At 39.9% G+C, this 24,200-nt stretch overlaps 1 protein-coding gene and 1 long non-coding RNA gene across 18 annotated transcripts in view; both read right to left on the bottom strand.

Moving 5' to 3' along the window:
* RALGAPB (Ral GTPase activating protein non-catalytic subunit beta) overlaps positions 1 to 24,200 on the bottom strand; it is a 109,991-nt gene that overhangs the window by 27,521 nt on the left and 58,270 nt on the right. For 7 of the 17 annotated variants that reach the window (XM_005568983.5, XM_065523132.2, XM_015458049.4 and 4 more), the window contains 8 exons: positions 20,522 to 20,586; positions 19,216 to 19,345; positions 16,877 to 17,010; positions 11,497 to 11,679; positions 10,263 to 10,414; positions 4,683 to 4,870; positions 2,343 to 2,449; positions 362 to 514 (listed from right to left, as the gene is read on the bottom strand). In XM_005568983.5, coding sequence (XP_005569040.1) covers positions 362 to 514; positions 2,343 to 2,449; positions 4,683 to 4,870; positions 10,263 to 10,414; positions 11,497 to 11,679; positions 16,877 to 17,010; positions 19,216 to 19,345; positions 20,522 to 20,586 — 1,112 coding nt within the window. The remainder of the gene's footprint in view (positions 1 to 361; positions 515 to 2,342; positions 2,450 to 4,682; positions 4,871 to 10,262; positions 10,415 to 11,496; positions 11,680 to 16,876; positions 17,011 to 19,215; positions 19,346 to 20,521; positions 20,587 to 24,200) is intronic. The other 10 variants (XM_005568985.5, XM_074005307.1, XM_005568988.5 and 7 more) reach the window with 3 other exon arrangements.
* Positions 5,560 to 8,491, bottom strand: LOC141407919 (uncharacterized). Its single transcript, XR_012419369.1, has 2 exons — positions 8,381 to 8,491; positions 5,560 to 5,750 (listed from the first exon to the last, which is right to left on the bottom strand). It is a non-coding gene; the product is annotated as an uncharacterized lncRNA (long non-coding RNA).

Genomic DNA, 24,200 nt, shown 5'->3' with positions numbered 1-24,200 from the left:
TAAACTTCCCTATCAGTGAAATAGTCCTTCCTTTCTTATAAGGACTTGGATTGTCATAATAGTCTCTGAACTGGTCTTCCTTCTCCAAATAACTCTACTAACAGAGTCTGATCATGTCACTACACTACTGAAACCTACCATGAACAGCCAGGCAGCCCAGTGACAGCTCTAAGAGATGTGCAGTTCCTTTCGATCAGCCACAATCTATATTCGTCTTAAACATGGCAACCTCCTGGATGATGGAGACCCATGTCATCTTATAAATCATCTCCAACAACACTAAAAGCATTGGCTTGACCATGGAAGTTGTAAGAATGTTTCTATTCGTCCCCTTGATGACAGCTAAAAATAATGTACTTACTTCTTCAGTGACTATTTCATGCAAATCTGGAATGCTGAGATCTGCTTTCACAAAAGGAATCTTGTCCACCTCTTCAGGAAATGGCCGATGTTTCACAGAATATTTAAATCCAACATCATTTTTAGGAACTGGGCGAGGTTCAGGCACAAAAAGCTGTTAAAACAAGTAACATTTTGTTTATTATATAGGGTCCAACACCCATCTGTAATGACATGGATTTCCCTGGTCTCTTAGATGGCTGTGTTTCCCTAGGATTACATGTCACAAAAACTCACCCAGAACCTGCAAATACTACAGATAACAGTAAAGGGAAGTAACTTGTGCCCCTATGTACTCTATTTTTCTAAAAATATTCACCGACTTCTTATAGATCTCATGACTGACAAATGGGCTGTGGACCTCTACTGCTGCAGGCCCGAATCTCCCACATTCAGCGGTAATCCAGTGGGTAAAGCATTTTGGAGCTTTAAGACTCAAACTTTCTTCCCCAGGGGCTCTCACATCATTCCACATAATTAAAGACAAGTTTGGCTTCACTGGGCATCTCTAGAAAGTGATTTTAACAAGAACCTTAATATGGCTTGAGAGTATGGGTACCAAATCTAGGTCTTCATAGCTCCAAATCCATGCTTTAATATATACATGGTGAACCCTAAACAAATTTTAGCTCCTTTCCTGGTCCCCTTCCTCTTCAGTCTTCAATGCTAACTTATTAAATTACAGAGTTGTTGACAGAATGTGATCTGTACCCCCAAGAAAAAATAGACAAGTGTTCCTTACTGGGTGAAAAACACATCTCATCTAACAGAGACATCTAAGATATTAAATGATTTTAGGCACATGCTCCAATTTTGTGGTGTCTCTTAAATGCTGGTGAAATATTAAGTCATATTTAAAATTTTTAGTAGCAGAAGTAAAAGCTTACAATGTTATAAGTGAAAAGAGCAGTACACAAAATTACTCAAATTCTATTCAAGTGTTATTGTTTATGAAAAGAAAAAAATGGGAAGGAAATCCAGTAAAATATTAGCAGTGGTTATATTCCTCTGGGTAGTGAGTAAAGGTGATTTAAAATTTCTTCGTTATCTGAATTTTCCAACTTTTCAAGTATTATTCACATAATTACAAATGTAATAAAATAAACTGCACCCCAAAAGATTTCATTAAATTATACACAGCATATATGTGTGTGTCTGTGTGTGTGTGTGTGTGTGTGTATATATATATATATTTTTTTTTTTTTTTTAATTAGGCTGGGTGTGACAGCTCACATCTGTAATCCTAACACTTTGGGAAGCTGAGGTGGAAAGATCACTTGAAGACAGGAGTTTGGGATCAGCCTGGGCAACAAAGCAAGACCTTGTCTCTACAAAAAATTTTAAAAATGCGCTGGGTGCAATGGCATGTGCCTATAGTCTCAGCTACTCAGGAGGTTGAGGCAAGAGGATCACTGGAGCCCAGGAGTTTAGGCTGCAGTGAGCCATGATTACACCACTGCACTCCAGCCTGGGCAACAAACAAGACGCTGACTCTTTAAAAAAAAAAAAAAAGTATACACTATATTACCAATTACTATATAAGAACAAATCATATAAAACAATGTGAAACTAAGTCCTGTTGCTGGACACATCAGAAGTCCCGCCAAATTTTTTTCACATATGGTATATACCTGACTTTTATTATATGTAAAATTACATGGAAAAAAACTGGGGCCATTGTCCACAACAGTAATTACTCCTAAGTAGATGCCAGAATGACCTGCAAAGCTTTTTGAAAAGACATCTGCCTTGAAGATGTCTTTAAAGAGTAATTGAGTAGATCTGGAATTCTAGGTTCCTAGATGATTCTGATATGAACCCACTGACTGAGAATCTGGTTAGGGATCAAAAATATTTATTTGATCTGTGTTTTCTGTTGGAATGTTATCTAACCTTGAAATTACAAAACACACACACACTTCCCTGTAACTTCTGATGAATACCTTCTGATTTGCTTTTGCTCCTCTGGGTAAAAGACAAAGCTGTTGTGCCCAAGCAAGTCTTCCAGACATCCCCCGGACCAGCACAGTGACAGAGGGGAAAAAATCATCTAGAATAAAATATGTATATAAAAGTTTTAATTTCAGACAACAACCATTTAAAATAAACTTGTTATCAACTGCAGAGCTTCTCACAATCAAAGGCCCAACAGTGTTTCCTAAGCTTTGATCTTTTGTGTACCACCTCTGTGGTTTCTGCCATACCCATGTACTCTAAGTACTATTACTTTACATCAACCACTACTGTGCGTCTCTAAATGGAAAATCATGAATTTTGGCATGCTAATTATATAATTTTAAAGCATATGCTTAAAAAAACATAAAATTATGTTCACTAATATATCAACTAAGATCATCTCACATACCTCCAGTGATACATGTACACATTTGTGGGAAACACTGTCCCAGTAAATACTCTTAACCTCCCAATGTTGGGAACACTTTAAGTGCAGAAAGATAGACTGGATGTTTGCAGTGTTAGTGTTGTATTTGCCCATGCCTTTGTGTACCACTGCCCACCATAGGCAGACACTGTTCCATCTCAGCAGAAGTTCAGGGGCATGGTGGGGGTTAAAAAACACTCAGAATGGACTTCCTGAGTGACCCAGAACCTTCTTTTTATTATTCCGTCTCAGGTGTGGGAGTCAAACGTCTTCAAATTTCTCTATAATTTCTTATTATTACAATAAACTACTAAAATGTCCTTGTAAATCTATACAATTCCAACTGCTTATATTTTTTGTAAACTTCCTATGCAATGAAATTATTTGGAATGAAAGTAGGAGAGTCTTTAAAAAGCTGGAAAAAGGCCAGGAAGCCTGAAGGGGACACTGGGATTTTGCAGACTCCTCAGCAGATGGCTTGGGAGTAGGAGGCTGGAGGAATCATGAATAGGCACAGGCTAGGAAAGAAACTCAAGCAAGCTCCAGGTCTAGGGTAGAAAAGGATGAAATGCCTGTAGAAAAGACTTGGGAGTAGCACTTCTGAAGTTAGGCAGTAATAAAACGCACCATTCTATTTGATATTAATGTCACGGCATCTCACCACAACACAACAGAAGGTTATGATGGTATTCTTTTCATCTCAAACTACAGGGAAATGTCTCACTTTCACTTTATGGATTTATGAGCTCCTACTCATATAATCAACAAAATTAGCACAGGACTCTTCACCTTTACAAAGGCAAGAAGGCAAATCTTTAATCACTGAGCAAGTCCTATCACTGCACAACAACAATAACAGAAAGGGTTTAGAAAATCTGGGCTCTAGTCCCAAGTAACCCTGGGCAAGTCATACACCCTCTGTGAGCCTGAGTTTTTCACTCATAACTAAGGGAATTGTGTACCAAGTGATTCCATGGGTCACTTTATACCCACATATTCTGTAACCTTCACTCTCCTTCCCCTTCCCAGCAACAAGGGTCTGAGAACATGCTTCTTTTACATACTGGCTGATGCCAATTATCATCAGAAAAAAAAAAATGTACTTGTGGATAGTTTGGGTCGCAGTTTTTATCACATATTGTGAGATGGCTTATAACTGAGGGGGAGGGAAAGGAGGAAAACAGTGCATGTTGTGTTGATGGAAAATCACTGCAGGGTTTTCAGTAGGGCACTGCATGGTCATTTGTAGTTGAGGATGAATACCATGGTGGCAGCAAGTACGATGGAAGTAGGGAAAACACATGTTAGAACTGGCAAGGGGTTTGGGGGTTGGAGGAATCACAGTAGGTAGGAAACAACTGTAATAATCTAGGTGAGAAATATTAAGGACCTGCACTTGGATGTATCGGGAAAATACAGAGGAAAGGAAAGATCCAAGGGTCCCTGGGAAGATGGAAACTTAGAAACTAATTACATAAGTGAGTAACAGGAAGGAGCAGGTAAAGATAACTCCTCAAATTTCTAGCCTATGTAGGTGGCACCAACAATTGATATAGAACATGAGGAGTGAGAGGAAGGGGAGCAGAGGGGCAGGATCCAAAGTTTAAAGGGGAAGAAAAAGTGACAAAGATAAACAACACAATGGATCCCACTAAAACATCACCTTCTATAAAACTACAGAGCTAGTTCAGATGCACATCAAGAGCCTTTAAAAGACTCTATCTAATATGTATATTCTATTTTTTGGCCTCCTATTTTTCAGGTGCTATCGTCCCACAGCTAGAAGTCTTTCTGACCTACTTTGAATCTGTAGGCTGTCCTTCCCAGATCCTGGAAACAGCTTCATGGTACTGGTAACACTGATTAAGCAGTAGAGAAGGCTCAAAGTACTAAAACTTACTCTGCTCATTTCCAAGAGGTTGTTCCAGCATTGCCAGGATGACACTGTTATCCAAGACAAAGTACCGGAAACTATGCTTGTTTATGGTTGGCAGCCTGGAGTATTTAATCAAAGTGGTCTCATTCACAAGACTACAAGGAGAGGCAGGACCACTAGGTGAAGGAAATGCGCCGAGCAACTGCATAATGCTACGGAGAATGGAAAAGATAACAGTTAATTCCCAAAGCAAAATCTTCAGTTTACCTTGTGCATCAATGTGTCCCCTTTCACTCTTCTGAATTTTAATGGACCACAGCCATGCTTCTCGACAGGTCAGATTTACTCCTTGTAGTGAATGCCATGGCATACTGTCCAGACTCTCCCCTCCAAGATTAAAAAGCCCTTTACCCCAGATGCATATTTCTATGTCTATTTCAGAGACATTTAATCTCACTTTCCAGTCTGGTCCATATCCAGAAGAGAAAATATGGTTAAGCTGGTATAATTTGATCTCAGTGACCTACTCCCTTACAGGCAACCTATTTGATTTGACATCTTAGAATCTTGCATGGAATACAGCAAGCTCATATTACACATGCTTTTTTTTTTTTTTTGAGGCAGTCTCGCTCTGTCACCCAGGCTGGAGTGCAGTGGTGCGATCTTGGCTCACTGCAAGCTTCGCCCTGGGTTCATGCTATTCTCTTGCCTCAGCCTCCCGAGTGGCTGGGACTACAGGCGCCCGCCACCATGCCTGGCTAATTTTTTGTATTTTTAGTAGAGACAGGGCTTCACCGTGTTAGCTAAGATGGTCTCGATCTCCTGACCTCGTGATCCGTCCGCCTCAGTCTCCCAAAGTGCAGGGAATGCAGGCGTGAGCTACCGTGCCTGGCTCCATATGTTTTGTGACAACCATCTCTATCCCATTTTAGAAAACCAAAGCCATATTTTCTCATTATTGATCTCCTGGTGTTTAAAAGCCATATTTTTCTCATCATTGATCTCCTGGTGTTTCTCCTATTTTCTGCAAACCATTAGAGGCCTGAACTAATGCCAAGTTCTCCTGGTCCCTGAAGTTCTGAGGCAGTCTTCCTTTTAGGAGGAGAGGAAATGGAAGAAAAATAATCTGTTGAGCAATGTTCCTTTCCATTGTTAGAGATCTTTGGGTTCACACCTTAGAGTGAAAGAGGAGAGGCCATTCAAGCTGAGATTTGAGATGACAAATGCGTTGTGGAATACTGGTTTTCCAAATGAGATGCATATGAAGGGGTGGATGATATTAGAATCACAAGATAAAATCTTTGTTTCAAGATACTTTCTTTCTGTGCTACAGTTCCTTCATTACAAAATGGGAATAATAATGGTACCTATCTGATGGAATTGTTATAATATTATGTGATACAATATCATATCACAACAATTCACATAATATCCTAACAATCCTATTCTCATAGGTACCACTATTATTCCCATATACCATTATTACTCCCATTTCATATTATATGAAATGCTGTTTCATATAATATCATGAACTTGTAGATAGATTTAAAAATCCCTGTGGACTTGAAGGAAATGTTCTGACAATGTGCTTTGGGAGTCTATCTGTTCAATATTTTTATCAATGTATTTAGAACACATAGGGTATGCTCATTAAATGTGCAGTTGACCAAAAGCTGAGCTGCAGAGATAACATACCATAGAAACAGTTGAGATCCAAAAGAATCTTAAAGACTAAAAATAATGAGGTAAATCTTAGGTGAAGAAATTTCAGGTTTAAATGTAAAGTTCTGTGCATTACTTTCAAACATTCCCAAACAAGTACAGGATGAGAAAAACAGATGAAAGGTAAACGTGTGAAAAAAAAACTCAAGGATTTTAGTTGACTTAATGCAAATCACCAAGTTCTCAAAAATGCAATGCAGTCTGAGTACATTTTAATGAAAACGTAATATTATACAGAGTTTAAAGATCATTAAAACATATCTAGAATATTGTACTCTGCTGGGTGCAAGTGGCTCACACCTATAATCCCAGCACTTTGGGACGCCGAGGCGGGTGGATCACCTGAGGTCAGAAGTTCGAGACCAGCTTGGCCAACATGGTGAAATCCCATCTCTACTAAAAACACAAAAATCAGCAGGGTGTGGTGGCACGCCCCTGTAGTCCCAGGTACTCGGGAAGCTGAGGCAGGAGAATTGCTTGACTCTGGGAGGCAGCAGTTGCAGTGAGCCAACATCATGACATTGCACTCCAGCCTGCATGACAGGGCGAGACTCTGTCTCAAGAAAAAAATAATAATAATAGAGTATTATACTCTGTAAACCACCTGTAAGAGGCGCATAGTCAAACCTATGCCAGTTGAGAATAACCAGGATGATAAAGGTACTTGAATCTTTGTAATATTTAAAAAAAACAAACAAAACAAAACAAAAAAACTGAAGGTAATGGTGGAAGTGAACCAGAGAGAACATGAGGACTGCTTTTGGATACTGCTACTGCCTGGACAAAAAGGATTTAATGATCAAAAGTATGAATCAGAACCAACGCATAGAAGTGGGAGAGATTTTAGCTTGATGTAAAGTATCAAGTCTTTAACAAAATGAAATAGGCAAGCTTGGGGGTTAGAAAATCTCCAAATTAGAGGCTAAATAACTTGGTACACATGTCTTAAAGGTGACAGGAAAAGGGACTGTTGAAATGACTTCCAAGAGCCCTAATCCTGAATTTGTATTAGTGTACACAGAGGGGAAAAAAAACCTAACCAGCTAATCTGTACTCCATAATTTTCTACTATGTGTTCAGCATTGTGTTGGCAAAGAGGCCAATGTGCTCTCTACCAAGACTGGGGAGACAACACTAGCACGCATCACACATAACCAGGTACAATCATGACAGTGTAAAATTCCACGCTGTGCATTAGGGTCAGAGAGAATGAGCACAGAAGTGCAGAAAAGAGTCATCTTTAGAAGCGGAATAACCAAAGGCCCCATGGAGGTAGCCTGATTTGCTATAAGCACCGAACAGTGGAAGATGTAGCCAAAGGAAGAAAAAAGAGGTCCTGAAACCCAGGGGAAGAGCATAAACAGGTGTAAGCACAGCCAGTTCATAGCCACAGTGCTCTGTCAGGCCTGACAACGGCAGAAGAGACAAGCTGCAAAGCAGTGGTGGAAAAGATCAGATGGTGCCCTTGAAAACCAAATCGAGGAGTTTAGACAAGGAAGGAAACAGATCTACTCAAGGTTTTCAATCATTCAAGCAGTAGAATCAAAATTGTGCTTAAGGATGATGAGTTTTGCAATAGAATAAAAGATGAACAAGAAGGGCTAAGAGATCAAAAATAGGGCAACTGGGCAAGAAGTGAGGAGGGCCTGGACTAGGATGCTATCCAGGTTGGAGAGAATGGAGGAAATACTTTACAAAAATAAAATCTGTTTAACTCAGTCACTGGCTTTACATGGGGAATGACAGAAAGACAAATCAGACAAACAGCCAAAGTTCTGTGTTTGCATAACTGGCAAACAGCAATGATACTAACACAAAGCAGCAATTGTGAGAGAACACAGAAATCTGGTTAGGGACACGTTTCATGACGACAGTTAAGACTGAAAACTGGAGATACCATTTGTCGAGTTGCTAGCAGAGACAAGACAGCTGAAGAGAAACAGATAAGCCATCTAGCTTACTGGTGAGGTTGAGAAGAAGCATCCCAAGACTCTACTCACCCTGAGCACATATGCAATCCTCACTGCCAGTCATGCACTCATAGAACACCCCGTCCAGGCTAGGATGGATCAAGCTTATTTTTGCATAATGAGAAATGTCCCCTCCTTTCTCTCCATATCCTTCTTACTCTTCAAGACATACATCAAGTTTTAGTTCCATGACAACTTTTTTTTTTTTTTTTTTTTTTCTGAGATGGAAGCTCACTCTGTCATCAGGATGAAGCACAGCGGTGTGATCTTGGCTCACTGCAACCTCCGTGTCCTGGGTTCAAGCGATTCTCCTGCCTCAGCCTCCTGAATAGCTGGGACTACTACCACGCCCAGCTAATTTTTGTATTTTTAGTAGAGGCGGGGTTTCACCATGTTGGCCAGGATGGTCTCGATCTCTTGACCTTGTGATCTGCCCTCCTCGGCCTCCCAAAGTGCAGGGATTACAGGCATGAGCCACTGTGCCCGGGCCTATGACACTTTTAAGGCTCCCCTGGCCCACATATGGTCTTCTTTCTGAACTTGTATTACTTCTAGTATTCATCATCAGCATAAGCGCATGTTTCAGTAGCTGTATTCACATTTTTTTAAATATTATTTTCTAGCTATTTGCCAAACCTCCATAAAGTCACCGAAAGTCCAGTATTTGCATAGTAAGCAGGACTAAATGACAGGAAGCACTCTTCTAAAACTTCACTGAATGACTTAAGCCCACAGGAACAGAAACAAATCCAACTTCATTGTGCATGTCCCAAGTAAGCAACAGGCCACTAAACTCATAGAAGATGCTGGGATCTTGGTAAGGGCTGACTTACACACAAATTTTCAAGCGGTTTTGCCTGCTTTACTAAGACCAAGACGCCCCAGCCCAGACTGACTTGCCACTTCTCCTTTCTGCTTTTACATTTTCTGAGCCTTCATCTGCACATGTCCTTTCATGAGCCTCATCTTTCCATGTGTACTATGGTTCCACCTAATCTTCACTAACTGTTCCATTTAGTCCACAAATGTGACTAAGCTGCCTTCCTTCCCTCTTTCCACTATGCTCACTTACAAGCCAAACATAAACTCTCTCAACTTTCTCTGCTACTCTTTTTCAAGATACCAAACTCCCTGTTTTTACTCCTTTACTACACCAAAATGCTCAAAACAGCAGTCTTGGTGCCTTCTTACCCACCCTGTACTCTGGCTTGCGGCTCAAACTTGACCCATCCTCTCAGAGTCAGGTCCAATGTCATTTTCCCTAAGAATGTTACTCTGACTTCCCCTTATCTGGAAGTATTCATTTCTTCCTTCCAACTCCCTAGCATTTTATTTATACCTCTTCTCTTGGAGCACTTATTTTCCACCTAATATTATAGCTATTTGTGTTCATATTTTATCTTCCCTACCAGACAAGATGGTAGACATAATGGTGACTAAATCAGATTTATCTTTATGATCCTATTCTCAGTTCTTAGGAGAGTTCATAAATCTTGGTTGAATGAACCTATACTATGTAATATAAATGGTATAGCAGAGAATACAGACCACTGAGCTGTAAAGCAGATCTAATAGTGTAACCACAGAGAGACAGACACCATCTCTGGACTTAGCATCAAAGTGAGGGGGTACAGTAAGTCTAGCTCTAACACGGTATGACTTGAATTAACATCAAATAGTATAGAAAAAGAAGAACTCAAACTCTCAATCCCAAGTTCCTAGTTTCTTTTGGTCTAAAAAACAGGTAAAAAAATATATATAGATTTTCTTTCCATTTTGTTTCTGGAGAACAAGTATCCTAAAGGGGCTGCATAATGCAATGCTGAACAATCGGGAAGGAAAGGAAACAACATGGATCACTGCTAACCCCATCTAGTTCCTAGGCACAATCCCTGTGCGGTCACTTCCATACCATGTTAGGGTGGCTTCAGCAGCATCCTTTACCCTCATAGATGCAGGGTTTGGCTCCTTATCTCCTTTGTACTTGACCTCTTGCTCGCTGTTCCTGGACTTACTTCCTGAGATACCCAGTTCCACAATCTCCAGTACTTCCTTAAGGCAGTCCTAAAAGCAGGAAAGGCAGATCAATTTTTGTAACACATCTTTCTCATGAGAAGACAAGGAAATCCATCCACATGCTAGCAGTGGTTGTGTTTTGGTGGAAGGGCTCCAGATTCTTGCTAATTTCTTTAATGAGTATATATTAACTTCATAGTAATACAATAAACTTTACACCCCCACCCCCCAATTTCTCTTTAAAGAACTAAATTTTGGTGTTTAGAGTGTTAGATAAATAAATTCAATTCAACTTTCTTGTTAAATTACCAAAGACTGTAAATCACAAAAGCACAAACCAAAGAGATTAATAATTCAGTTAAGCCTGGGATAGTGTAACCACAGAGAGACAGACAGCATCTCTGGACTTAGCTATCAAAGTGAGGGGGATGGTTTAAGATATATTATTAATATCCAAAGGAAATCTTGTCATTGACATTTTTAGGTAATTTCTGGTATTATAACTTCAGAAGCCATAATGAAAATGACTAAGATTTAATCAACAATATTATTCCTTAAACTACATAAAGGTCTCCATAAATATCGAATGATCTCTCCTTTTATTTGCACTGTAAATTCCTTATAACACTTGCTTCCCTATAAGGAAGACATTACATGGAACAATGGTAGGGAACGTGGACTAGTTATCTGCGTCCACTTGAGAGTGAAGAAATGAGTATGGAGTAACATATTTCCATAGAAGCAACCTTTAGGACGAGCTGTGCTCTAGGTTTGCAGCCTGGCAATCATCTGCCCTTCTTTGTTTGGTGAAGGGTGACCGAAGTGCCTACTAGCTATCTCCAGGCTACCATCCTTTCAAGAAACAACAGTCTTGATAGTTCAGATAAATTAGTCAAGGTCCCATCTTTCTAAAGAATTTCTCTATGACTTAATTTGCAACCAAATGTAAGCAAAATGAACAGTTTTCAAGTTGTACCCAAAAGGAAAAGGGTTTCACTGTAATCTAACAAGTATTTTCAGTTTATAAAGTGTACAATACTGTATTTAAATTTAGATATTCTCTTTCAAAAGGCATTTTGCTAGCACACATTTTTGTTTTTACTTAATGGTTTAAAATAAAATAAACTCACCTTTTCATCAAGCATATCAGGGTGCTCTGTCAGCCAGACACAGAGACACTGAAAAGCTGCCACTATCATGGAGTGCAGATCCCTAGAGTGAAAAGGAGCTGGCCGACTACACTGATACACAATGTAGCTGCACACAGAACTGATGGCTCGCTTCCGGTCTCCTGAGTCAACCATCACCTTTACCTAAGCATATTCATTTGGAGAACAAAAACAATCAGCCAGGAATTACTGTACCAATTTCAAAGCATTTGCACTGAAGCTTGACCTATTTGACAATGTGATACACTACAGGAAGCCTTGCTTTTTTATATTATGTATATATAGGAACAGATTATTTCAGATGTATTGTAATACTCCCCCCAAAATAGTGGCATTTTTCAAGTGCTGAAACAGTATTTCATTTTAGCATAGTTTTTCATGCCCTAAAACCCAAACCCATTGGGTACACCTGTCCATCATTGCCAGAGACTGAAAGAACATGGGCACATTTTTAAACCCCTAACCCAACCTCACAGTGATGCTCTAGGTTCTGCAGAAAGTTCTGTGCAGCTGCTCAGAGGCATAACTGTCATACAGTAAACTGCCCAATATTTCAGGTATACAACTGGTCAATTCTGACGTAAGTATGCACCTGTGAGGTATCACCACGATCGACAGTGGATATATCTATCACCTCCAAATCTCTTCATGCACCTTTGTAATCCTTCCTCCTACTCCTCTTTGCCCCTCTCCCTAAGCAACTGCTGATCTGCTGTCACTATAGATTAGCTTGCGTTTTCTAGAGTTTAAAGAAATAAAATCATTTAAAAGTCATACAATATGTACCTTTTTTTGGTCTGGTTTCTTTCACTCAGCATAATTATTTTCAGATTTAGCTACACTTTTGGGTGTATCAATTGTTCATTCATTTATATTGCTGAACAGTAGTCCATTACATGGATATACCACAATTTATCTAGTTACCTATGAACGGACATTGGGTTATTTCCAGCTTCTGGATATTATAATTACAGCTGCTATAAACATTCATGTACAAGGTATTTGTATCGACATATGTTCTCTTACCTCCTAGGAGTGGAATTATTGGGTCATATGTAGGTGTATGCTTACCTTTTTAAGGAACAGCCAAGCTGTTTTCCAAAATGGTGGTTCCATTTAACATTCCCATCAACAGTTCCTCCACATCCTCACCAACATTTGGTATGGCCAGTCTTTTATACTTCAGCCATTCTAAGAGATTTGCAGTGGTATCTCATCATGGTTTTAACTGCATTTCCCTAATAATTAATGATATTGAGTATTTTTTCATATGCTTATTTGTCATCTGTATATCGTCTCTGATAAAACATCTATTCAAATCTTTTGCCCAATTTTTTTTTTTTTTTTTTTTTTTGAGACGGAGTCTCGCTCTGTCCCCCAGGCTGGAGTGCAGTGGCCGGATCTCAGCTCACTGCAAGCTCTACCTCCCGGGTTCACGCCATTCTCCTGCCTCAGCCTCCCGAGTAGCTGGGACTACAGGCGCCCGCCACCGCTCCCGGCTAATTTTTGTATTTTTTTAGTAGAGACGGGGTTTCACGTGTTAGCCAGGATGGTCTCGATCTCCTGACCTCGTGATCCACCCACCTCGGCCTCCCAAAGTGCTGGGATTACAGGCTTGAGCCACCGCGCCCGGCCTTGCCCAATTTTTAATTGGGTTGTTTGTTGTATTATTAAGGGCTTTTGTTGTTGTGTTTTGTCTTCTTAAAAGATTTTATTAAAAGTCTTTACAAGGCAACATCCAGACTCCAGATCCAGCTGCCAAGGAGACCCTATTACGCAGCTGGGGCTGGGTAGAGCATGGCTTCCTAATCTGTCCTGAGATGGGCATGGCGAATAGTATCTCATTTTTAGGGTCCACAGTGCTCACGTGGTCAGGCAGGGGATTCTTAAGGCCAATCTTACCACTTGGGCACAGAACGTATGAGCTTCACTCTGACGCGCAGCAAACCCTGTCTTATCAGCACATGATAGATGGTGGTATCAATGTAGCAGTTAACAGGGTCCCTGCTATGGATCATCAGATGACACACAAAGTTCATGGATTCAGTTCTCTGTCCTTAGAGTTTCCCTGACACCATGAACTCGCAGCCCTTGCCCCACTCTCCATAATGAACCATAGCACGCTACAGAAGGCTCTCCTCACAGCAAACCCTAATAGTGGTTTACAGTACAGACTCTGTCTGGGCAACGGCACAGAGAATTCTTTTAGGCCACCTTTTCAGCATAAAGCTTTACCTGCCCTCAAGGAAGCCAAACCTCTTCTGAACTACCTCGGCCAATTCACAGATTCGGTGGTTCTTTTCACGAAGAACATTCTGCATCCTGGAAGCTAAGGTAGTGATTTCTATCCTGGTTGTTACAACTTGGACCTTAACCCCAGAGTAGTCACCTTCTGCAAGCTTCTGAGTGAAGAACTCGCTCAGTTTATTTCTTAAGATGCTATCAAACTTCCTCTTCTTAGAAATTTTCACCGCCATATTGCTGCTGTGCACCACCAAAAGGAAAGGCTATTATTGAGTTCTGAGAGTTCTTTATGTAATCTGAATACAAATCTTTCATCAAATATATGCTTTGTAAACATTTCCTCCCAGCCTGTGATCTGTCATCTCATTCTTTTAACAGTGTTTACTAAAGAACAGCAGTTTCGGCTGGGCGCGGTGGCTCAAGCCTGTAATCCCAGCACTTTGGGAGGCCGAGACGGGCGGATCACGAGGTCAGGAGATCGAGACCATCCTGGCTAACCCGGTGAAACCCCGTCTCTAGTAAAAAAATACAAAAAAATAGCCGGGCGAGGTGGCGAGCGTCTGTAGTCCCAGCTACTCGGGAGGCTGAGGCAGGAGAATGGCGTAAACCCGGGAGGCGGAGCTTGCAGTGAGCCGAGATCCGGCCACTGCACTCCAGGCTGGGCGACAGAGCGAGACTCCGTCTCAAAAAAAAAAAAAAAAAAAAAAAAGAACAGCAGTTTTAAATTTTGAAGTCCAACATATCAGTTTGTTCTTCCACAGCGTAACATCTAAGAAATCTATCCCAAGGTCACAAAGATTTTCTCCTGTTTTCTTCTGGAAGTTGTATAGTTTAGTTTATACATATATATTTATGTAATAGAGACAAAGTCTCACTATGTTGCCCAGACTGATCTCATCTTGCCTCAGCCTCCCAAAGTGCTGGGATTATAGGCATGAACCACCGTGCCCAGCCAGTCTGAGTTAATTTTTGTTCATAGTGCAAGGTATGAATCAAAATTTTTTGTTTTTTGTATATGAATATCCAATTGTTTTATAGTACCTCTGGTTGAAAAGACTATCCTTTCTCCTTTGAATTACCTTTGCACCAAAAATCAGATGACCACTTATGTATGGATATACTATTTTCTTCCACCAATCCATTTGTGGATTGCCAATACCAGGCTGTTTTGATTTACTGTAGCCTTACAGGAAATCATGAAATCAGGAAGTGTTAGCCCTTTATGAATTGTTAGGCAAGTCCAGAGCAGTGCTCCGTCTAGGACTAATTATTCCTTACTACTGAGTGTACTAAAGGTCACAGGAAACAGTACCTTGCTCTCAAAGACAGCAGTGTGGTCCTGTGTGTCTCACAAATGGCTGTTTTTTATTTTCTGTACCAGTAAGTGCTTCTCGCAAAATTATGATGTCCATTCTGGAGGATCTTTGAGGTAAACTCTAAGTGGTGGTAAGAACACCTTAGGTTTTATCACTTATTTTGTTTCTTATGGCTTAGGTAAGTCACAGCCTCTGACACCTATTCCCACAACTGAAAAACCAGGATTTGAACCGTATCATCCCAGACAGTAGCACCTGTTCATCAACTTTTTGTTCACAAAATATTTTCTATATTTCCTCAATTATATATTATATGTAAGATAATCCTGCTCATCTTACTGATAAGAAAACACTTAGACGTTAGAGAAAATGCAAAGAAAGTGAAACTCTCATACATTGGGAATGTAAAATGATTCAGTCACTATGAAAAACAGTTTGGCAGTTCCTCAAAAAGTTAAACATAGGGTTACCATATGACCCAGTAATTCTGCTCCTAGGTGTACATTCAAAAGAATTGAAAACTGGTATTCAAACAAATACATGTACATACATGTTCACAGCAGCACTACCTGACAACAGCCTAAAGATTAAAACAACCCAAATGTCCGTCAACTGATAAACGGAAAAACTGGGGTATATACACACAATGAAATATTATCCAATCATAAAAGGGAATACAGTTGTGACACATTCTACAACATAAATGAAACTTGAAAACATTACGCTTAGTTAAAGAAACCAGACACAAAAGGTCAAACATTGTATGATTCCATTTATATGAAATGTCCAGAATAGGTGGATCCATTGAGACGAAATGCAGACTGGTGGTTGTCAGAGGAGTAGGGTGGGTAGACTGAAGCAAAAGTGCTTCATGGGTATGGGGCTTCCTTTAGGGATGATAAAAACATCTTAGACCTATAAGTAGAAGTTGCTTAACACTGTGAATGTGTCAAGTCACTGAATTGTTTGTTTTTAAATGGCTAATTTTATATTATACAAATTTCATCTCAAAAGAAAGAATACACTTAGAGAAGCACAAATGACCACCAAGTTCTAAGTTTCCACAAAACTGAAATAATGGCTGTGAAAGAAATCTGAAAAGTGTAGCTAAGGCTGGGTGCAGTGGCTCACACCTGTAATCCTATTACTTTGGGAGGCCAAGGCGGGTGGATCACTTGAGGTCAGAAGTTCGAGATCAGTCTGACCAACATGGTGAAACTCCATCTCTACTAAAAGTACAAAAATTAGCTAGCTGTGATGGCGTATGCCTGTAATCCCAGCTAGTCAGGAGGCTGAGGCAGGGGAATTGCTTGGAAGCAGAGGCTGCAGTGAGCCGAGTTTGTACCATTGCACTACAGCCTGGGCGACAGAGTAAGACTCTGTCTCAAAAAAAAAAAAAAAAAAAAGTGTAGCCAATTTTCACTTATCTCTGATAATGGAGGATGGCAGAGCCACAGGTAATCCCAAATGGTATACATTAGGATAACCATTTTTTACAAAATCAATATGTATTTTATTATCATATGCAAATAAATGACAAGTATTGAAATGTTTCCTATAATTTAACAGTAAAAATCTCATTCATACTCTTTGAATCTATTTTAAAAAGTAAAGTTCAGTTCATAGAATATCACTTGGAGGCTTAACTTTGCACACTTTGGATATAAACTATGTTTGAGTATGATCAACATTAAAATACCCACACAAGGGGTCAAGAGATACAGAAAAAAGAACCACGGCCCAAGGCTGTTGGGTTAAAATAAAAGGACTGTCTTCCTCACCTTTGCAAGGCCAGAGAGGAGCTCTAAAGCTGCCAGTGATATGCTCATGTCTTGGCGCCACTGGGAGTTGAGTCTTTGGGTGACGAGATGAATGCTGCGAATCAGGAGCCCAGCAGCTGAATCTGTATTAAGAGCTAGGATATAACCCCAATGCCACATCCCACAGGGAGGGAAAACAACTAAGCATTAGTAACGAGAAGCACAGCATCCACTAGGCACAGACCACAGCAGCCACAGTGAGAACGACGGGCACCCACACAGTGCTACGTTCCCCACCCCACTGGATTGAGTGCCAAGCCCAACTACACAGTGCACAGGCATATGTGCTAGACCAGAGCAGCTTCTAGCTCCTGGTTCATGCACTTTCACACAACTGTGGGATTTGGCAGTTTCAGTGTCATTTTTATAACAACGTAAATCTTAAAGTTTCTAAATTATCAACTCATAGAGAGGTACATTTTCAAAAAGAGTGATGAAAAGGCTATCAATCATTTCCTTCAAACTTTATAGAGGAAAGAATTCTAATTTTACAGCCTCCTCAGATGCTGGGAAGTACTCTAAAGCAAGCATCTGTTGAAATTACTTACAGGGTTTAAGCCATCAAAACTCACATGCAATGCCTTTTCAAACACACTTTAACATTTAATTCTCCAGGATTACTTTAATACTTCTAAAAAAATTAAATAACCAAGCCACACGTATTTTTATTTGGGCTCCAATCTATATTTAAAAGCAATCACTAGTTAGCTAGTAGGAAATTAGGAAAAATTAAATAAGGACAAATTAAACTGAATTTATAAAGGAAGCTTTAGGGACATTATACCTGTCGATCCTATCAGAAAGAGGGCAGTGACAACAGAAAAAGGAATGATCATTAAAGAGAGACACTCATGCGACACTAACACAAATCAGGATTTCTTAGTAAAAAATAGTTTACGACATTACAAGCAGAGCTCACTAACACCAGTTCAAAATGCTAAAACAAACAATAATCACTTAAAACATTTATATTAGAACACATGCAGTAATGAAAAATTTCTTTTTTTCTTTGTTTTTGTTTTGTTTTGTTTTGAGATGGAGTCTTGCTCTGTTGCCCAGGCTGGAATAGAGTGGTGCAATCTCGGCTCACGGCAACCTCTGCCTCCCGGGTTCAAGCGAGCCTCCTGCCCTGACCTCCCGAGTAACTGGGATTACAGTTGCCTGCCACCATCCCCAGCTAATTTTTGTATTTTTAGTAGAGATAGGGTTTCACAGGCTGGTCTCGAATCCCTGACCTCAGGTGATCCGCCCACCTTGGCCTCCCAAAGTGCTGGGATCACAGGCGTGAGGCACTGCGCCCAGCTAGTACTGAAAAATTTATTTAGCTTAAACATGTTTTAGAAAGCATGAAAAATAATTTTCAACCTATAGAACGCCTAAATCTACATACACAGTGAATAAGATAATTTAAATAACTTCTTCACAAATATAATATTTAAATGTGTCAAATATCCACATAATGGCTTTATATATCTGACATGCTCAAGGATACTTGTTGCAAACTTAAACCATAGAAACATGCCTCATGAATTCATCAACTCACGAACATGGCTCATGACATGCCTCATGAACCTCATGAACATGGCTCATGAACTCTCCAGATGATTAAAAAATTAAACTCACATCTAAGAATCTAGATATCACTCCAATCTAGTTGGATAAGTGCTCACAGATTCAATACACCGTTAGTACTTGTACAGAAAAACATAAAGGTACCCACAAACTCACAGAACCCATAAAACAACTGCCCAAGGTAGGGGACAACCTTGTATAGGATGCTTGGCTGGCAAATGTTTTAGTTGGCAGAACAAAAAATAAAAATGTTTCAGGGCTAATGAATCTAGTGAGCTATAGTAGGGGGTACACAGGTTTTAACATGAAGACACGCTTTCCTCTGGGCTGCTATCTAATACATCCCCCATCACCCTCCTTGCCACACTGCAATAACTGCCTTATTGGACATCTCTGCCACTACACTGTGAGCTCTGAGGCAGAGCCCACATCTTATTTGGTTCTCTACCACCACACATAGGAGAGAATTCAGAAATGTTTCCTGATCACCCATTACCATCAATTATAAAATCTAATATACTACCCCAAATCTAATATACTACCCAAAAGCTATACAGCTAAATTAAAAAGATTTGTTTTCTTTTTCTTAGCTTAAGACTGACATCCTCTCTACTACACTAAGGTACATAAAAAACATGAACATTAAAATTTTTAATGTTTTTGTTTTATAAATGTAAGCATTAAAGTCATTCTATTAAACTTTGAATTTCAAAAGAAACACGACTAACCATAATCTCTTAAGAGAGCTTGAGCAGGTCTCTCACTATCGGGAGTCGTGGGCTCCGTGCTTCCACCACTTGTTGAACTAATACCACTATTGGTGCGACTATGACTCTTCAGGTTATTTTCTCCACCACCCTAGTCAAATGAAAATGAATCAAGTGTTTGAGGGTTACATCACAGTTTACGAGTATAAATAAAGGTCAATTAGAAACCATGTTGATAAAGCAGAATGTGCCAACTGAATAGTACAAACTGACAGTAATAGATAGAAATTGACAAGGGATTAAAACCACTGTGGTATTTTTTTACATAGATACATCTACTGGAGGGTATGAAGGGTTTGACTACTACAGGTGCCCATACTGGGGTCTTCTTTGCCACTATTTACAAAGGGCTGGCCCAGCTTTTTCATCTTTACTAGACTTCACTAGATTCCGGGTCCTTAAAAAAAATACCCTAGTGCCTCCCAAGCAAAACTTCAGAACAGAAATATAAGCTTAAAAAGCATGAATAAACAAACAGCAACTTTCAAATATAGTTATATCAGAAAACACAAACAATAAAATACCAGGGTTAGTATTAACTCCCATATGTATAGGGGCTAATAAACCTATCTGTTAGACTTCCCTCGTTTTTCCCCATATGAACACAGTTCATTATACTCAGATCAGTAAATTATTATTAACCATCTACTGAGACACGAATGTAATTTCCTCAATAATAATTTGATCACCCATCCTATATCTACTCAACTTACTACATATACCCAACTTACCCCAGTATACCCTATTAACCCCCCCATTCTCTTGCCTCTACTCCAAGTATAGGGATGATATATCTTGAAGACAAAGCAGAGAGCACTGGAAGTCTCTGAGAAGCATTTTTGATTTAGAAGCACTGGTGCTTTGAGGGACCTGTAAACTTAGGTCTAGAGGGGTTACAAAGAATTGATGGGAAAGAAAAAGTTAAAGTAGTTGCTTGCTGGCTAGGACTTTTCCTAGGTTATTCCACCAAGTTTGCCACCACAGCAAAACAAGTAAGAGTTTAAGTAGATACTGTTCAGAAATAAAGACTGGATTTAGCTGTAGTTTCTCTCATACAGAATCTCTTGGGAACCTGATGTACAGCTGATGAGGCACTGAAAAGTAAACCTCAAAATATATGTTATTTTTAAAAAGAATCCTTCTGAGCCAATGAGCAGGATTTACAAACTAAGGGCCTTTAAAATTCACAAAGATGGACATTTTGGAATATAATTTACATAAAATCCAAAAGTGATATTCTCTGACAGATTACATGTATGCTTCTTACCATCTCCATCTGGCAACCAATGGCTTCCAAAAGTGCTGAATCTTGAACAATATTTAACATTGCCCCTGCAACAACAACAAAACAGTATTTTATATAAAATACACAAGAACACTAAAACGGCTAAAACATTTTAAATGATTAATAGTAGACATAAGAATATAATTTTGGTTGAGCATTCCTGAAATACCCATGAAAGTACAGTTGGCTCTTAAACAACATGAGCTTGAACTGTACATATGCAGGTGGTTTTTTTTTTTTTTTTTTTTTAATAGAGACATGGTTTCACTGTGTTAGCCAGGATGGTCTTGATCTCCTGACCTCGTGATTCGCCCACCTTGGCCTCCCAAAGTGCTGGGATTACAGGCGTGAGTCACTGCGCCTGGCCCATATGCAGATTTCTTCAATAAACATGTTAGAAAGCTTTCTGGAGATCTGTGACAATTTGAAAAAACTCCCAAACTGCATAGCCTAGAAATATTTAAAAAAAAAAAAAAAAAATGGCCAGGCACAGTGGCTCATGCCTATAATCCCAGCACTTTGGGAGGCCAAGGTGGGGCTGGAGGTCAAGAGTTGGAGACTAGCCTGGTCAACATGGTGGAACCCCATCTCTACTAAAAATTACAAAAATTAGCCAGGCGTGGTGGTGTGCACCTGTACTCTCAGCTACACAGGAGGCTGAGGCAGAAGAATTGCTTGAACCTGGGAGGCGGAGGCTGCAGTGAGCCGAGACTGCATCACTGCACTCCAGCTTGGACAACAGAGTCAGACTTCATCCCAAAAAGAAAAAAAAAAAAGGAGAGAGAAAGAAAAGAAATATTTAAAAAATTAGAAAAAGTTAAAATTGGCTGGACATACTAGCTCACGCCTGTAATCCTAGCACTTTGGGAGGCCGAATCAGGAGGATCGCCTGAAGTCCTAGGAGTTTGAAACCAGAGTGGGCAACAAAGCAAGACCCTGTCTCTAAAAATAAATAAAAAATAAAAAGCTAAAATTTATCAAAAAACTTACGTACACAAACACTTACAGACCATACATGATGCCATTTGCAGTCCAGAGAAATGTAAACTAAGTTGCAGTATTAAATAACTGCATAAAATTAACTGTAGTACATACTGTACTACTGCAATCATTTTGTAGCCTCCTCCTGTTGTTACTGGGGTGAGCTCAAGTGTTAATGAGTATCCTGCTTAAAATATAATGCAATGTTAACCATCTCCATGTGAGTAGTTCATCTCTCTCATAGACTGAATACTGCAGTATCCATGGTTCTCACATATTTTCATCATGTTTACTGCAACACCATGAACCTTGACTAACACCATGGGACCCATAGGAAGTGCCACTAGTGATGTTGGAAGTGCTCCCAAGAAGCAGAGAAAAGTCATGACATTACAAGAAAAAGCTGAGTTGCTTGATATGTACTGTATATTGGGGTCTACAGCTGCAACTGTCCAACAGTTGAGACGATTTATCTTATAAACAATTTATGGTATCAATAAATACAGTACTAAAAATATATTTTCTCTTCCTTATGATTTTCTTTTTTTTGAGACGGAGTCTCACTCTGTCACCCAGGCTGGAGTCCAGTGGCATGATCTCAGCGTACTGCAACCTCCACCTCCCGGGTTCAAGCAAATCTCTGCCTCAGCCTCTGAGTAGCTGGGATTACATACAGGCGCCTGACACCATGCCTGGCCCTTTTTTTTTTTTTTTTTTTTGGTATTTTTAGTAGAGATGGGGTTTCACCATCTTAGCCAGGCTGGTCTTGAACTCCTGACCTCATGATCCACCCACCTCCCACCGGCCTCCCACAGTGCTGGGATTATAGGCATGAGCCACCACGCCCAGCCTTTTTTTTTTTTTGGAGACGAAGTTTTGTTCTTATTGCCCAGGCTGGAGTGCAATGGCATGATCTCACTGTAACAGCTCACTGTAACCTCCGCCTCCCGGGTTCAAGCATTTTCCTACCTCAGTCTCCCAAGTAGCTGAGATTACAGGCATGTGCTACCACACCCTGTTAATTTTTGTATTTTTAGTAGAGACGGGGTTTTACCATGTTGGCCAGGGTGGTCTCGTGAGCCACCCGCCTCGGCTTCCCAAAGTGCTGGGATTACACCATGTATTTCTTAATAAAATATTCTTTTCTCCAGCATACTTTATTGTAAAAATTTAGTATATATTAATAATATTCATAAAATACAAAATATATGTTAATCAACTGTTATTAGTAAGGTTTCTGGTCAATAGTAGGCTATTTTTAGGGAATCAAAAAGTTACATGTGGATCCTAACAGCTCAGGGAGTTGGCAAAAAACTCCCATTTGTGAGTCTAGAAAATTGTGTCCACAATTAATGGCTTTTGAGACTTATGAAACCCTAAAAAACTTTTTGCCCAGATACAGACAATTCTAGTCACCTATTAATTAGGTGTCTCTGGATAAATATGGTTCTTGGCCACTGTGACCCATCTCTTCAGGATCTCTCTCTCTGTTTTAGAGGCCTTTTAGAAACCATTTCATGGATTGTGTTCCTGTTGGAAGGACATACACCCCACCTCCTCAGGGGCATGAGGGCTTAAACAGAATGTCTGATCCCACTTTTGAACAGATAAAAATCTAAGATGCTAGGAAGGAAGAAGCCTAATTCTTGTCTTGCTAATGAAGGGAAGAAAGCAAGCCTCTAACCACTGCCAAGGTCAAAGCATTCTCAGAGATCAATTGCTCCATAAGTAGGGCGTTCTAACTGCCACCCAGGTTTGTGGGCTGGGATGGTATTTGCATTCACATGGTTCAGTGGGTACTCCTGTTATGTGGTTGAGGAAAGCCCTACTTTCCTAAGAGCTTCCACTGTCAAGGGTGGTGATCTCAATACCCAGGGTTGCACTTCAGTGGCACTGAGACACAGAAGCAACAATTGAAAACCCTTTGCTTGCAAATGTAATACATTGCTGTTTACCCAATTTGAACATCATATTAGAGGAAGAAAAGAAGAATTCCTCTGTTCATCAGGGTCTCTCTGAAGATTTTCAGGGAGATAAGACTATCTGTCCCTTAGTGCTAACAATAGATCTGTCAATCAACAAATACCTTATGATATATTTTGAAAAACATGTAAAAAGGGGGGAGTTCAAGCATTTAAACAAACAAAATAATTTCAGGTTCTGTGCTGTGAAAAAAATTATGAAATAAGATCATCTTTAGCAAAGTCTGTTAGGGAAGCTCTCTCTAAAAAGATGATGAAGAAAAGCTAAACAAAAATCTAGGGAAAGAACATCCCAGCAGGAGGGATACAAAGCAAGGTTCTGAAGAAATCATGAGCTACTATGTTCTAGAGAAAAAGGACTAGGAGGAAAGTACAGACTGACGAGACCTGTAAGTAACGGGCAGGAGGAAGAGGAAGAGGCAGGAAGAAGAGGGGCAGGAGGAAGAGGAAGAGGCAGGAAGAAGAGGAAGAGGCAGGAGGAAGAGGAAGAGGCAGGAGAAAGGAGGGCAGGAAGAAAGGAGGAAAGAAGAGAGGGATGGGAAGGAGAGGCAAAGAGTGGAGAAAGGAGAGAAGGGAGAAGAGAAAGAAAAGCAAAAGCACAAATAAAATGGCCAACCAAGACAACTATAACACTTTACTTCCCTCATCTCACCGCTTTAAATTTTCTTACATTAAAAAACTAACTGTGCCTCTGATTC

The sequence above is a fragment of the Macaca fascicularis genome, chromosome 10 (genome assembly GCF_037993035.2).
Source record: "Macaca fascicularis isolate 582-1 chromosome 10, T2T-MFA8v1.1".
NCBI classification, from domain to species: domain Eukaryota; kingdom Metazoa; phylum Chordata; class Mammalia; order Primates; family Cercopithecidae; genus Macaca; species Macaca fascicularis.
Note: the sequence above shows the minus strand (reverse complement) of the source record. Positions and strands in the feature narration are given on the sequence as shown.